We start from the raw sequence: 16,156 nt of genomic DNA, 5'->3' as shown, positions 1-16,156 counted from the left end.
TTGCCAAAAGAAAAAAAAAAAAAAAAAAAAAGGTCTAACGAAATTAGGGCTTGTTTTCTCCACCGCGTGCACGGTCTGATCATCTGCCCTCGATGTTTCCGAGACACGGTGAATTGCAGAAACAAAAATCTGGTGTTCGTAGCAGTTTCTTTTGTATTTTTGTGATCATATGGTTGCAGTTTCTCGAATTAGTACAACCTTACACTGGAAACTGCGTTTGCTTTAGTCAATCAGTCAATCAAAAAGGTATATAGCTCCAACTTGGAATCTTCTCTCTCTCATCATATAAGTTCAGAGAGTTGCAAACTACATCTTCATAGCATTCTTTGCCACTGAACTAGATTATACTCTCTTTCATCTCAGAAAGCATTTATCGGATTTCTGTCCTGTTTCATCAGAGCAAGGAGATCATTGAGTCTTCGTATTGTTTGGGTTTTTTATTTGAAACAAATAAAATTTGTCTGATTTTGGTGTTGGGTATTATTTTACACTCATGGCAGTGGATTTAGTCGGAGGGGGTACTTTTAGAGCAGCATTTCAAATGCTATTTGATACTGTTATAGCAGTGAAGAAGGAGACTACCATGTTTAAATCTCTGCTTGGAGATATCAAATCCACACTGGAGTCTTTACAGCCAGTGATCAAAGAGAGAGAAAAATATAACTCAAAGGAGGGGCTAGGAAATTTTACAACGCAAATGGAGGAGGGGGTAAAGCTTGTTTACAAATGCAGCAAGGTTGGTGTGTGGAGCTGCAGAAAATACAGATACACCAGAAAGCTTGATGAATTGGATAAATGTCTTCAAAGACTAGTGGAGGTGTTGAAAGTGCAGTGCATAAGGGATGCCAAGGAGACCTTGGTTTCTTTGAGGAATATAGAGACGGTGCTGCATCGAATTGAAGGGAACTTGGTGATGCAAAACCAACCTGAAAAAATCAATGGTTGGTCTTCAGTGCCTGAACCTCCACCGGTTACAGTTGGGTTGGATGTGCCATTGAAAGAATTGAAGATAAAGCTTCTTAAGGATGATGTGTCAATGCTTGTGCTGACTGCTGCTGGTGGATGTGGGAAAACCACATTGGCAAAAAAGTTTTGTCAAGATCAGGAAGTTAGAGGTATATCAACCTTCTTTTTTTCAGTTCTAATTGGTAAAGCAGTTTTACTTCCTAGTTGAAAAGTGCTACACTAGTAGTCTAATGGTAGTGGTATTATGATATGAAACTTAACATTATTTTTTTTGTTTTAGTGGTATGTGGAAGATACCAATATTCTTTAAGTTCCCTTTTGTTGGTGGTTAACATAAGTATACCCTAATCTGATCCATCTGAACAAATTAACATATTTACATAGATTCATTTCAAGCCACTAATCTTGTAATGAGCCGTTGCCTGAATCGTATGTCTTATTGGATTGAAAATTTATGTCAAACTTATATCAATATGCATGGCTAAGGGACAGAGGTTTTAGGGAGACTCAAGTCTCTCTGTTCTATACTTCTGATATCTTATTCAACCTTTAAATGTAGTTGTTTTCTACAGTTATAGCCTTACGGGAATATATTCACCACATCTCACTGATAGGAATTATTACTTCAGAAGAGTAACCAAGGATTTTATAACTTCATGACTGGGATATGTCTTCTTAAGAATATTGCCTCACGTAGTTCTTACTATGTGCATATGTTAGGCTTCCAATTGAGACCTGGATATTCTTTTGTATGACCACCATTTGTGTATATTGTTTTCCTTTGCACAGTTGGAGACATATTTCAATGAGCTTTTCGTGACATGTCTCTTAAATTGTATTTGGATAGATAAATTCAAGAACAATATCTTCTTCGTCACTCTTTCAAAAAAGCCCAACTTGGACCTTATTGTACATGAGCTATATCAACGCAAGGGTTCCCAGGTGCCTGCTTTCGAAAATGAAGTAATTGCAGTTTACTGGTTGCAACAATTTCTGAAGGAAACATCACAAAATCCTGTACTTTTTGTCCTGGATGATGTTTGGTCAGGATCAGAGTCCCTACTTGAGAAGTTTGATGAATTCAAAATGACAAATTACAAAGTTTTGGTCACATCAAGATTTGCATTTCCAAGATTTGGTTCTCCATATCATTTGGAATCCTTGAATGATGAAGATGCAATGGCTCTTTTTCATCATTCAGCATCTTTGGAGGATAAGAGCTCTTATGCTCGGGAAGATCTTTCGAGAAAGGTGATTTCTTTTATTATTTTTCTTTAAATATAATTACATGTAGGTTTTTTTCTCTCTACAGGACGTCTGTCTTTTAAATACAAAATTCGTCCTTTGTTAAAAGGAGGGACATCCTGCACTGAGAACTCCTATATGTATATATATATATATATATATATATATATATATATATATGTATGTATTTGTTAAACATCCATACACATGAGTGAATAGTGAACGCTTCCATTTACCATATCAACCTGCAAATGATTATACATTCATGTTACGTAGATAGTTACTTAACCATTTTGTCATCTGCATGAAACCATTGACATGAGATTTAGACGCTATTGTTTTGGGCCTGCAACTCAAATAGTGATTGGCTTCATTTGGGGAAATTGAACTGCAGATAGTAGAGCTATGTAAGGGATTTCCACTTGCGATTACAGCAGTTGGAAGATCACTTCGCGGCCAACCTATAGAGATCTGGCGAAAAAGAGTAATGGAATGGTCTAAAGGTTCTTCTATACTTGCATCTAACAATGATTTGCTTGCTTGCCTCAAAAGCAGCATAGATGCCTTGGATAAAGAAAAGCCTACACTCAAGGAATGTTTCCTTGACCTTTGCTCATTTCCTAAAGATCAAAGAATCTCTGCTGCCACCCTTATAGATATGTGGGCAGAGTTATATGGCCTAGACGAACCTAGTCTGTCCATTGCAAACCTCTACGAACTAACCACCCAGAGTTTAGCTAATCTTATAGCCGCAAGGTATGTAGGCTTTCATGTTCCTCGTCTGCTACTGTCACTCCATTTTTTCCTTTATATTCATGACTCGGTGCTGCTCATAATTTTCTGTTCCAATATTTATGTTGAAGAAATCTCTTATGAGCAAATTATTATTGAACATCCAGGAATGAGCGGGAGGCTGATGGCTATTACACTGAACACTTCGTTACTCAGCATGATATGCTTAGAGAGTTGGCTATCCATCAGGCAAGCCAGGACCCAATAGGACAGAGAAAAAGACTGATTATAGACATACGTGGAGATAATCTTCCTAACTGGCTGACAGAGGCAAAGCATCAGCTCATGCAGGCTCGACTATTATCTATCTCAACTGGTTGTCCCATCTTTCTTTCTTTAGTAAATACGCACACACGTACACACAGACGCGCACACATACTACGCACTATGAATTGAATATTACTTTGGCGCATTTCCCACACTCACATCTTATAGCTTATTGTTTGCAGATGGAGCCTTCTCAAATAAATGGCCAAACATGCAACTACCAAAAGCAGAGGTTCTAGTTCTAAATTTTGAAACAAAGAGCTACAACTTACCCGAATTTGTGAAGAAAATGGATAAATTAAAGGTTCTAATAGTCACAAATTTCAGTTTCTTACCTGCTGAATTAAATAATTTTCAACTACTTGGTTCGTCATCAAATCTGAAGAGAATTAGATTGGAACACATTTCAATTCCTTCAATAAGCAAGAACCTCAAACAGTTGCAAAGTGTACAGAAGATATCTTTGTTCATGTGTAGCATCGGTCAAGCTTTTAGTAAAGGTTCCATCAACATTTTAGATGCATTGCCAAATCTAGGCGAAATGCACATAGATTATTGCCATGATCTGGTGGAGTTGCCTGTTGAGGTTTGTGATCTCATTCGCCTTAAGAAGCTTAGCATCACCAACTGTCATAACCTATCCGCCTTGCCTGAAAAGATCGGAAAGTTACTCAGTTTGGAAGTGTTGAGGCTTAGGTCTTGTACAGACTTGTTAGAGTTGCCAAGCTCGATTAGGAACCTCAAAAAGTTAAACTTTCTTGACATATCCTATTGCTTTAGCATTAAGCAGTTGCCTGAACACATTGGTGAGATTTGCAGTTTAAAAAAGCTCAACATGAGACAATGCTCAAGATTGCAAGATCTGCCTGCATCAGTTTTGGACCTTGAACAGTTGAAGAATGTGATATGTGACGAAGAGACTGAAATTTTATGGGAACCCTTCTTACCCCTTCTCAAAAACATACACATAAAGGTGCTCAAAGAAGATATCAACCTAAATTGGCTCCACAAGCATCCATCTTGAGATTTTTCTTGATGTTTCCATGTTTTTCTAGCACAAATGTGCATTATAGTTTCAACTTGCTATGTTGTTGGAAGTGCCAGCACTAAAGAGAAGGTTGATCTCTTAAAGCACAAGATGGGGTTCTTTATGAGACACTTGGGTGCCACCTGCATCATCATTGAGACAAACTCGAAGGAGCTGGTTCAAAATGTCAACGGCGGAATTAGTAGGAGTGTTGGTCTATTTGTCCTATCCTTTCTGCTATTAGAAATCGTTATAACCAGTTCAACTTTTGTAATTGGTTGTGGATCCCTCATCGGTTAAATGGTGTAGACGATTCAATTGCGGCGAATGCAAGGAGGAGGATGCGCGAGGAAGTCTGGATTCACAGACCCCCATCATCCCTGGTTTTTTATCTGCAGGCAGATGGATTACCTTGTCCTCCAAGATCGTAAGTTGTTGTTGGTTAGAGGCTGACATGCATCCTTTGGTGGCGTCCTAGTGGCTGGCCGTCTAACTGAGCTTCTTTGCTTGTTTTTTCTCTAGTCTGTTTGTTTTCCTTTTCCTGGCTGTTTGATTGAAGGAGATGTTCCCGCCTTCCCTTTGGCTTCGTGTCTGTATTGTTTTGTTTGCCTATGTTTCAATGATAACCTCTTTGCTAAAATAAAAAAGGCTTCGATCTTGATATTTGTCTTTCCTCAACAAATGGTTGAGCTACCTCTTGTAATTTGTGTTTCATTTTTTTATCTTTTAATTTAATTTCCTTCTCTTTTACATTTCTCTTTTCTTTGTAATTTAATTTCCGTCAAGCTATTGTCTTTTCCTATTTATTTTGCTTTTTTGATCTGCTTTTTTTTTCGTTTCTTGTTCAACTTCATTCCCTCTAAAGTTCTAAACCCAACAATATCACATCAACATTTAAGCACTTCATTGTCCCGTGATTATTTAATCACTACTTATGTGTGCAAATCGGTTTCCTTTTGGCCATTCAAAATTGTTGTTGCTTGCTCGACATGACATGACTTGAGCATATTTCGTGGAGCTTTGGTGCTGCTTTTTAATTTGTAAAAAGGTCGTGCAATTTCCATATATGATGATTATGATCCCCCCGCTCTTTGCAACCCAATAAAGAAAAGGAAGAAAAAGACGTTCGTACTTTACATCACCAGAAAATTGAGATATTTCTTTGTAAAAAGAAACCGTGTATTAACGAACTGTCGAATTCTGGGCTCTGGAAGAAGTTTCTGGTCTTTTGCTGTGGGCTTTCGCTTTCCTTCTTTTGTGGGTTTCCATATTAAAACTTCATTTTCTAGAATTCGTCGTCAATGGTCCGGTACCTTTCAATGTGGAAGCTTATTTTACTTGTTACAAAAGTTTCCTTTTTTATTTAATGAATACAAGCAATAAACTAAATTACTATGAGGTTTTTCACACACACTACCAATCTATCATGAGGGTTCGAACCTGAGATCATTGATATGCAAGTCTAGACCCTTTTCCACTAGTACACAAGTCATCAAAACCCTTTTTCACTGGGCTAAACCCGTTAGTATTACGAAAGTTTCCTAAAACCAATAGTTCTATATTTTCCTAGAAAGCACAGTGTAAAATGGGATTTTGGTCGTTGTTGGTAGCTTCTATCGAGCTTCCCTATTGACCCGAAGAGTCTTTCGCCCCCACATATTCATATCGTCTTCTATATGAAGAAGAATATTTCATTGTACTTTATATATTCTTTGCTTATCGTTTCTTTGTTCGACCACCAATAAAGGTAAGACAACTTATTTTCTTGGGTTCCAAATGACTTGTGAAATCTAAATTTATATGTTAACAGTCTCTGACAAGGTTTCAGAGTTGGGTCTTGTTTGGGTGTGTTGGGAAAATGGCTCACCTAAGGATACAAGGTTGGTTTTGGCGCTGAAAGGAAGATTTTGAATCTGCCTAAAAGCGACCGGTCGCTAGGCATTTGCGACCGGTCGTTTTGAAGCAGATTCGAAGTCTGGAGCAACATCAACGAGCGACCGGTCGCCAGTTCTTTGCGACCGGTCGCAGGAAGCTAGCGACCGGTCGCTTAGCATTTGCGACCGGTCGTTTAGAAGCAGATTCAAGGTCTGGAGGAAAAACCAAAAGCGACCGGTCGCCAGTTCCTGGCGACCGGTCGTCCCAGTCGTGCTGTGACGATTTCTTACGCGTTTTCAACAGTGTTTTCAATGGCTATCGCTTTCCACAAGATTTCAGAGGCTTAGTGGGTCACTTCTGAGTTAAATGAACGTTGACTACCTGCTGGATAGTTGGGAGAGCACTCATGGCTAATTGGTTATCTTATTTCAAAGATATCACTCTCCATTTTCTGGTGTAAGTGGGAGGTGGCTGAGTTGGATTCTATTTACCTACTTGATCTGACATTTAGTCTAAGTGGTGACTAAAGGGAAGAACGTGGAGGACAAGCTGATATCTTATCTCTTGTCTATTGGCTTGTGTAGGAAATGGGGTGAAGTAAGATAACACAAGAGGAGAAAACAAGTTGAATAATTGTAAGTGGAAGAAGCTGGTATTCCAAGTTGAGTTAGAGCTGAAGTTTTAGTTGAGTGTTCAGTTAAACTAAGGGGAGAGCAAGAGAGTTCTCTAAGTGTATCAAGGTGTTGAGCAAGGGTGTGAGAGAAACAGATTGTGAGGGTAGTGTTCTAAGGGGGTTTCCTTTGTAAACCAAAGTTGTAACCTATCTTCATTAGTGAAATTTCTCAAGGTGATCACCAAAGAGGATGTAGGCAATTTGCTGAACCTCTATAAACACTTGTGTCATTTGTGCTTGGTTAATTTCTGTGTGTGTGTGTAAGACTCATCCATCATTGAGTTCTTTGTCCAAAGTCCATCAACAACAAGATCTTAAAAGGGCAGTGAGTTAGTCATTAATTATCAACAAGTGGTATCAGAGCTGTGTTTGGCAAGTGACATGGAAGCTGAGAGTGGTAGCAGTTCACAGCATATGAAGCCACCACAGGCAGCAAGTATGAAGGTGGAGTTAAAGCCTTTCACAGGGAAGGAGAACTTCACTCTTTGGCAACGAAGGATGAAGTCAGCTCTTACACAACAACAGCTCCATGTAGTGTTGGTTGGCAAGGAGAAGAAGCCAGCAAGCATGACGGATGATGAGTGGGGAGTTCTTGACGAGTTAGCCAGAGGAGCTATCGAAAACTATCTCTCCGATGAGGTGCTCATCAACGTGATAAAGGATACAGCGAAGCAAACATGGGAGAAGCTCGAAGAGATGTTTGCAGGGAAATCGTTGTCCAACAAACTCTTCCTCAAGGAAGAACTCCTGAATCTTAAGATGGAGGAGGGAGGAAATCTAATGGAACATCTAAGTAGTTTCAATAGATGTGTTGCTGACTTGCAGAGAATGGATGTGAATTATAGTCCGGAGGATAAGGCTCTCATGTTGTTGACATCCTTACCTTCGTCCTATAAACACTTCCGAACCACTCTTATGTTCGGAAAGGTTACTCTTGATTTTGAGCCTGTGGTGCAAGACATCATGACACACCATAGGATGACTCAACGTTCGGGAGAAAACTCTCAAGGTGAAGGTCTAGTTGCAAAGACCGGAGAGAGAGGTCGTTCAAAGAGGCGTGAAGGCAAGAAAGGCAATAGAGGAAGGTCCAAATCCAAGGCGAAAGATGGTTGTTTCGAGTGTGGGTCAAAGGAGCATTGGAAAAAGAATTGCCCCATATGGAAGGAGAAGAAGAACAAAGGGAAGAATGCAGCAAACACAGCGGAGGATGTCACGGAAAGTGATGGTGAGCTTTTGTGTGTTAATAGCAATGTTAAAACAAATGCATTGGCTAATTCTTCAAGGTGTTCCTCTTCCGATTGGATTTTGGATTCCGGATGCTCATATCATATGTGCTCAAACAAGGAGTGGTTTGACACGTATGAGAAAGAAGATAGCAGTGAAGTGATGATGGGGGATGGCTCAATGTGTAGAGTCAAAGGAACCGGTACAATCAAGGTAAAGATGCATGATGGGGCTGTTAGGACGCTTGGAATGGTAAGGCACATTCCAAAGTTGCGTAAGAATCTCATTTCCCTTGGAACTCTTGATAAGAATGGTTATTCATTCAAAGCAAATGGAGGGAAACTCATAGTCTCAAAAGGTTCACTTGTGATTATGAAGGGTGAGATTCAACCTAATTGTCTATATAGGTTGTGTGGTACAACAATCATAGGTGGAGCAGCTGTATCTACAAGCAAGGACTCGGAAGATGAAACTCAGCTTTGGCATTTGAGGCTAGGGCACATGAGTGAGAGGGGCATGCAGGAACTACACAACAGAAAATTGTTGAAAGGTGTTCAAAGTTGCAAGCTTGAGTTCTGCAGATTTTGTACCATGGGAAAGCAATCAAAAATAGCTTTCAAGCAGCGAAACAAAGAGGAAGAAAGCACGGGTGTGCTAGATTATATTCACACGGATGTATGGGGGCCATCACCGGTTAAATCGAAGGGTGGAGCTCGCTATTTTGTGACTTTCTTGGATGATTTTTCCAGGAAGGTTTGGGTCTACTTCATGAAGGAGAAATCTGAGGTCTTCACCAAATTCAAAGAGTGGAAGGCGGAAGTAGAGAACCTAACCGGAAGAAAGATCAAGATCCTAAAGAGTGACAATGGTGGTGAATATAAGGACAGCAAGTTCCTTGAGTTTTGCAAAAGTGAAGGCATTAAGAGGCACTTTACCGTGAAGAAGACACCCCAACAAAATGGAGCTGCGGAGAGGATGAACCGAACTCTCATGGAGCGTGAGAGATGTATGAGAATTCATGCAGGGTTGCCCGAATCTTTTTGGGCAGAAACGGTTAACCACGCTGCCTATTTGGTTAACCGATCGCCTTCAAGAAATCTTGAGTTCAAGTGTGCAGAGGAGGTATGGTCTAAAAGGTCAATCGATTATTCGAATCTTAAGGTGTTTGGGTGCAGTGCATATGCACTTATTCCTAGTGATGAAAGATCCAAGTTGAAGCCAAAGTCTCTTGAATGTATTTTCATTGGATTTGAGAGTGGTGTGAAGGGCTACAAGCTGTGGGATCCAGTGAACCACAAGAAGATACTCAGCAGAAATGTTGTGTTTGATGAGAAGACCATACCTATGAACAAAGTCAAGAATTCAGAGGCAAAGGAGGATGTTGTTGAGAAAGAAACAACCTTTGAAGTTCCACTCAAGAAGGTGTCAAGAAAGACTACTCAGAAACAGCCAACTGAAGACGTTCAGGAGGAGGTGGAGTCCGACATTGAAGAGGAAGAAGCTGGGCAGCATCAACAACACACTCAAGAAGAAGAAGAGGCTCAAGAACAGGTGGAGCCATCATCTATAGCTCGGTCCAGGCCCAAGAGAACCATCAAACCACCTCAAAGGTTTGGATGGGAGATGGATGCAGTTCACTATGCCCTAAATGCTAGTGAAGAAGAACCAACCACGTTCCAAGAAGCTGTTGAGAACAAGGAACGGGAAAGTTGGATGGAAGCTATGATGCAAGAGATGGAATCTCTACACCAAAACTCAGTTTGGGAGTTAGTTCCTAAACCCAAAGGTCGCAAGGTTATTGGCTGCAAATGGGTGTTTAGGAAGAAAGAAGAAATGCATGAGAAGGGTGCCACCTTATTCAAAGCTCGGTTGGTGGCAAAAGGATTCTTGCAAAAGGAGGGAGTTGATTATGATGAAATCTTCTCTCCGGTGGTGAAACATACTTCTATACGACTACTACTCTCCATAGTAGCACAAGAGGACATGGAGGTGGAGCAAATGGATGTGAAGACTGCTTTCCTTCATGGTGAATTGGAGGAAGACATCTACATGAGCCAACCTCAAGGGTTCATTGAAGCAGGGAAGGAAAATCTGGTTTGCAGGTTGAAGAAGTCTTTGTATGGACTGAAGCAATCTCCAAGGCAGTGGAACAAGTGCTTCGATTCTTACATGATGAAGATTGGGTATAGAAGATGTGAATCTGATTGTTGTGTGTACTCTCATGCATTCAAGGATGGTAACTTCATCCTTTTGCTTCTTTATGTTGATGACATGCTAATTGCATGTAAGGACATGTCAAAAATCCAGAATTTGAAGACATTACTTGGAAGGGAGTTTGACATGAAGGATCTTGGTGCTGCACAAAAGATCCTAGGAATGGAGATAAGGAGAGACAGAAAGGAAGGCAAGTTGTGGCTGTCACAAAGCAAGTATATTTCCAAGGTACTTGAAAGGTTTAATATGATGGATTGCAAACCGGTGTCTACTCCTTTGGCGGAGCATTTTAAGTTAAGTGCAAAAGAATGTCCTTCTACGAATGTGGAGAAGGAGGAAATGAGTAAAGTTCCATATGCAAGCTTGGTAGGGTGTCTCATGTATGCAATGGTGTGCACACGCCCCGACTTAGCCCAAGCCGTTAGTGTGGTGTCAAGGTATATGGCGAATCCTGGAAGGCAACATTGGACAGCAGCAAAATGGATTCTCAGGTACTTGAAGGGCACCAAAAGGCTTGGGATATTGTTTGAAAGACAACAAGGAAAGGCATGTGTGTCGGGGTATGTAGATTCTGATTATGCAGGAGATCTAGACAAGAGGAGATCCACCACAGGATATGTCTTCACTTGTGGTGGAGGACCGATTAGTTGGAGAGCAGTGTTACAATCGGTTAGTGCCTTGTCTACTACGGAAGCGGAGTATATGGCTTTAACGGAAGCTTCAAAAGAAGCGGTATGGCTGAAGAGATTGGCAAAGGAATTCGGGATAGCTCAAGACTTGGTGGTGATTCTAAGTGACAGTCAAAGTGCTATTTGCTTAGTGAAGAATCAAGTGTTCCATGGGAGGTCCAAACACATTGATGTGAGATACCACCGGATAAGGGATTGGGTGAATGATGGAGACATCACAATAATGAAGGTTCATACAAATGAGAACGCTTCAGATTGCCTAACAAAGCCAGTCACAACAGCTAAGTTCAAGCATTGTTTGAGCTTGCTCAATCTTGTTACATGCTAAAGATTGAGGTGGAGTTCTTGAGAGTTATTAGGACGATTCTCAAGACATTACAGATGTCCTAGAAGGCAATGATGTCCACAAGGAGTATTAGGCTCGCCATGGTGGAGATTGTTGGGAAAATGGCTCACCTAAGGATACAAGGTTGGTTTTGGCGCTGAAAGGAAGATTTTGAATCTGCCTAAAAGCGACCGGTCGCTAGGCATTTGCGACCGGTCGTTTTGAAGCAGATTCGAAGTCTGGAGCAACATCAACGAGCGACCGGTCGCCAGTTCTTTGCGACCGGTCGCAGGAAGCTAGCGACCGGTCGCTTAGCATTTGCGACCGGTCGTTTAGAAGCAGATTCAAGGTCTGGAGGAAAAACCAAAAGCGACCGGTCGCCAGTTCCTGGCGACCGGTCGTCCCAGTCGTGCTGTGACGATTTCTTACGCGTTTTCAACAGTGTTTTCAATGGCTATCGCTTTCCACAAGATTTCAGAGGCTTAGTGGGTCACTTCTGAGTTAAATGAACGTTGACTACCTGCTGGATAGTTGGGAGAGCACTCATGGCTAATTGGTTATCTTATTTCAAAGATATCACTCTCCATTTTCTGGTGTAAGTGGGAGGTGGCTGAGTTGGATTCTATTTACCTACTTGATCTGACATTTAGTCTAAGTGGTGACTAAAGGGAAGAACGTGGAGGACAAGCTGATATCTTATCTCTTGTCTATTGGCTTGTGTAGGAAATGGGGTGAAGTAAGATAACACAAGAGGAGAAAACAAGTTGAATAATTGTAAGTGGAAGAAGCTGGTATTCCAAGTTGAGTTAGAGCTGAAGTTTTAGTTGAGTGTTCAGTTAAACTAAGGGGAGAGCAAGAGAGTTCTCTAAGTGTATCAAGGTGTTGAGCAAGGGTGTGAGAGAAACAGATTGTGAGGGTAGTGTTCTAAGGGGGTTTCCTTTGTAAACCAAAGTTGTAACCTATCTTCATTAGTGAAATTTCTCAAGGTGATCACCAAAGAGGATGTAGGCAATTTGCTGAACCTCTATAAACACTTGTGTCATTTGTGCTTGGTTAATTTCTGTGTGTGTGTGTAAGACTCATCCATCATTGAGTTCTTTGTCCAAAGTCCATCAACAACAAGATCTTAAAAGGGCAGTGAGTTAGTCATTAATTATCAACAGGGTGTAGTTATGGCATTGGAGGCAGTGGGAGGAGCTGCTCTGGGAGCATTATTTGGGACGCTGCTTGATGGTGTTATAGCGGTGTGGTCGAAGACTATAATGTTTAAAACCCACCTCAGAGATCTCAAATTCACCATGGACTCTTTTCAGCAAGTGGATGAAGATGTAAGACAACATCCCAACATATCGTTTCGCCCCATCCCGGGCCTAGAAAGGTTTAGGATCCAAATGAAGAAGGGCGTTCAGCTCGTTGACAAGTGCTCCAAGGTTCGTCCATGGAAGTTAAACGCTTTCAAAAAGCCTATTTACACCAGCAAACTTGTTGCATTGAATGCATCTCTCAATACACTGTTAAGTGTACTGACAGTGCACATAATAAGTGATACGAGGGCTCGGGTAATCAATGTGGCAACAACATTGAACCAAATCGATGCGAATATTGTAGCACAATATCAAAATCAAAACCAAATTAGAGGTTGGTGTGCAATACCTGAGCCTCCACCCTTCACTGTTGGATTGGATGTGCATGTGGAGGAGTTGAAGATGGAGCTTCTTAAAGACGAGGCATCAATGCTTGTGGTGACTGGTCTTGGAGGATGCGGGAAAACCACACTGGCACAAAAGATTTGCAAAGAACAGAAAATCAAAGGTATATATGGTACAGAAGTATATCAATTTCTATTTATTTTAATACTAATTGGTGAATTATTCATAAATTGAAACGTTCTATACCTACTTATAATCTAGAATCTAGAATGTGTTGAAGAAAGAATTTGTACCATTGTAGACAGATTTAAATGACCTCTTGGTGACTGCTTTCTCTTGTTCTACTTGGACAGAGAAATTCAAAGGCAATCTCTTTTTTGTCATTGTTTCAAAGAAGTCCAACTGCCTTGTTGTACAAGAACTATGTCGAAAAACTGGATCCCTGGTACCTTCTTTCCAAGAAGAAGCAATTGCATTTAACTGGCTGCAAGAATTTCTGAATACAACAGGACAAGATCCTCTACTTTTGGTCCTGGATGATGTGTCGCCGGGATCAGACTCCCTTCTTGATAAGCTTGATGAATTCAAAAGGCCAAATCACAACATTTTGGTGACATCAAGAGTTCAATTTCCAAGATTTGGTCCTGCATATCTTTTAGGAACATTGGAACCAGGAGATGCAATGACACTTTTTCGTCATTTAGCATCCCGGTCTGATAGGAGCTCTTATATACCGGACAATCTAGCAGAACAGGTAATTTCTTATTTGCACCTCAAAAAATAATTTGTGTTTATTGTGCCTATCAAAAAAAGGAGACAAATTACCTTCATTTTCTATGTGAATCGTCCATACACGCAAGTAAACACATTACGATATCTGAAAATGCACATACCTTTATGCCTACTTTACTTATAAACTAAATTTAAAATAAGAATAAGGAGAAGCAGATAGCCGGTTAACCAAACAATTGATATGATTTGGAAGAAGTTCAATTTTCGATGTGCAACTCAAATAGTACTTGACTTCATTTGGGACAATTTAACTGCAGATAGTACAGCACTGTAAGGGATTTCCACTTGCCATTACAACGATCGGAAGATCAGTTTGCGAACAGCCTACAGAGATCTGGGAGAAAAGAGTAGCGGAATTGTCCAAAGGCTCTTCTATTCTTGATTCTGAGGATTATTTGCTTGCTTGCCTCAAAAGTAGCTTAGATGCCTTGGATGAACGAATGCCTATCATCAAGGAATGCTTCATTGACCTTGCTTTATTTCCTGAAGACCGAAGTATCCCTGCTGTTGCTCTCATTGATATGTGGGCAGAGTTATATGGACTAGATAAGGATTCTTGGTCCATTGCGAACATCCACGAGCTTACCAATCGTAATTTGGCAAATCTAGTCACAAGGTATATGCAAGCTTGTATTCGTTTTGTCTTTGATATATTTTCTCACCTTACCTTTTCCTTTAATATTTATGACTAGCTAAGCAAATAGTTATGATCTTAACCAGGAATGGGAAGACGGAGATCGATGGCTATTACAGTGAACACTTTGTTACCCAGCATGATATGCTTAGAAATCTAGCTTTCCATCAGATTGGTCAAGATGAAATAGGAAAGGAAAAAAGGCTGACTATAGATATTTTTGGTGACAATCTCCCTAAGTGGTGGACAGAACAGAAGAATAAACCCAAGAAGACCCGCTTATTGTCTATCTCAACTGGTTGTCCCATCTCTCCTTCTTTACCAAATGCATATGACAAACACACACACATGTAAACACTAAGGCTTGAATATAGTACTTTCACATTAATTTCTTCCCACACTCACATCATATAGCGTATGGCTTGCAGATGGATTGTCCTCGGAAAAGTGGCACAACATGCATCTACCAAAAGCTGAGGTTCTAGTTCTTAATTTTCAGACAGAGAACTTTGGTCTGCCCAAGTTCGTGAAGAAAATGTCCAAGTTGAAGGTTCTAATAGTCACAAATTATGGTGTCTTACAAGCTTACTTGAGTAATTTCAAGCTTTTGGGTTCTTTGCCTAATCTGAAGAGAATAAGATTAGAGCGCATTTCAATTCCTTCCATAAGCAAGAACTCCATGCAGTTGAAGAGTCTGCAGAAGATATCTTTATTCATGTGCAGCATCGGTCAAGCTTTTAGTAACTCTTCCATCCAAATCTTAGAGGCATTTCCAAATCTAGTGGAATTGAACATTGACTACTGCAATGATTTGGTGGAATTGCCTGTCAAGCTCTGTGATCTTATCCGCCTAAAGAAGCTCAGTATTACCAATTGTCATAAGCTATCTAGCTTGCCTGAAGAGATTGGAAAGCTAGAGGGTTTAGAGGTATTGAGGCTAAGGTCCTGCACAGACTTGGTAAAACTTCCAGGCTCCATTAAGGACCTCACTAAGTTACACTTACTTGACATATATAAATGTTTCAGCATCAAGGAGTTGCCTGAAGACATTGGTGAAATGAGTGGTTTAGAAAAAATCAACATGGGACAATGCTCAAGATTGCAAGAGTTGCCTGTATCAGTTTTGAATCTTGGGGAGTTACGGGAAGTGATATGTGATGATGACACAGAAAACTTATGGGGGGAACCTTTCAAATCCAATCTCACAAAGATAAAGATATCGGTGGTAAAAGAAGACTTCAACCTGAATTGGCTCCACAATCTTTGAGAGCTGAATGTCCTTAATGTACGTATGTTGGGGCGATGTTTCTGTTGAGTGATTTGTATTTCAATTCTTTTTTTCCTATTTTTCTTCTCTTTCAGTTGTTTGTTTTTCATTTGCTTTTTTTGCGTAGTAAAAACAGTGTGGATGAGAGGATTTGGATTTACAACCATATACTAAAGATTTAATTAATATACATGGTTTGTCCAAAAAAAATAATAATATACATGGGCGATTACTTATGAGGGAAGACAAAGTGGGGCAGGGGCTACCCTGGTGTGCAAAAGTTAAAGTATACAACAAAGAAGACAAGAGTCTACCTTTCTTTCTTGGAAACAACTGTAAGCTCCAAATTAGTCACAATACCAACATATTACTTGGAGCCGACGGCAAAACTTTACTGAATTAATGGTGAAAGATATATAATAATATGCGGGTTCAAATTGCAGTCCCATCCCATCGAACAAGTCTAGAAGGAATGCATGGAAAAAACCTAGTAACAAAAATATCAATATTTGAGGCT

At 40.3% G+C, this 16,156-nt stretch overlaps 2 protein-coding genes across 2 annotated transcripts; both read left to right on the top strand.

Annotated features, from left to right (window-relative positions):
• Window positions 1-18: 18 nt before the first annotated feature.
• LOC110753005 (putative disease resistance protein At5g66900) lies at window positions 19-5,053 on the top strand. The gene is made up of 6 exons (XM_021953797.2): window positions 19-246; window positions 501-1,115; window positions 1,814-2,217; window positions 2,606-2,967; window positions 3,111-3,319; window positions 3,453-5,053. The coding sequence occupies exons 1-6, from the start codon at window positions 93-95 to the stop codon at window positions 4,292-4,294; spliced, it is 2,586 nt and encodes an 861-aa protein (XP_021809489.2). The 5' UTR covers window positions 19-92; the 3' UTR covers window positions 4,295-5,053.
• A 142-nt stretch (window positions 5,054-5,195) lies between these two features.
• On the top strand, window positions 5,196-15,827 carry LOC110766111 (putative disease resistance protein At5g66900). Its single transcript, XM_088244871.1, has 6 exons — window positions 5,196-6,044; window positions 12,468-13,109; window positions 13,300-13,700; window positions 13,996-14,354; window positions 14,459-14,670; window positions 14,801-15,827. Exons 2-6 carry the CDS (start codon window positions 12,470-12,472, stop codon window positions 15,637-15,639), a joined length of 2,451 nt encoding a protein of 816 aa, XP_088100997.1. The 5' UTR covers window positions 5,196-6,044; window positions 12,468-12,469; the 3' UTR covers window positions 15,640-15,827.
• The last annotated feature ends 329 nt before the right edge of the window (window positions 15,828-16,156 follow it).

Source organism: Prunus avium, chromosome 7, assembly GCF_965620075.1.
Source record: "Prunus avium chromosome 7, drPruAviu1.hap1.1, whole genome shotgun sequence".
Lineage (NCBI taxonomy): Eukaryota > Viridiplantae > Streptophyta > Magnoliopsida > Rosales > Rosaceae > Prunus > Prunus avium.
Note: the sequence above shows the minus strand (reverse complement) of the source record. Positions and strands in the feature narration are given on the sequence as shown.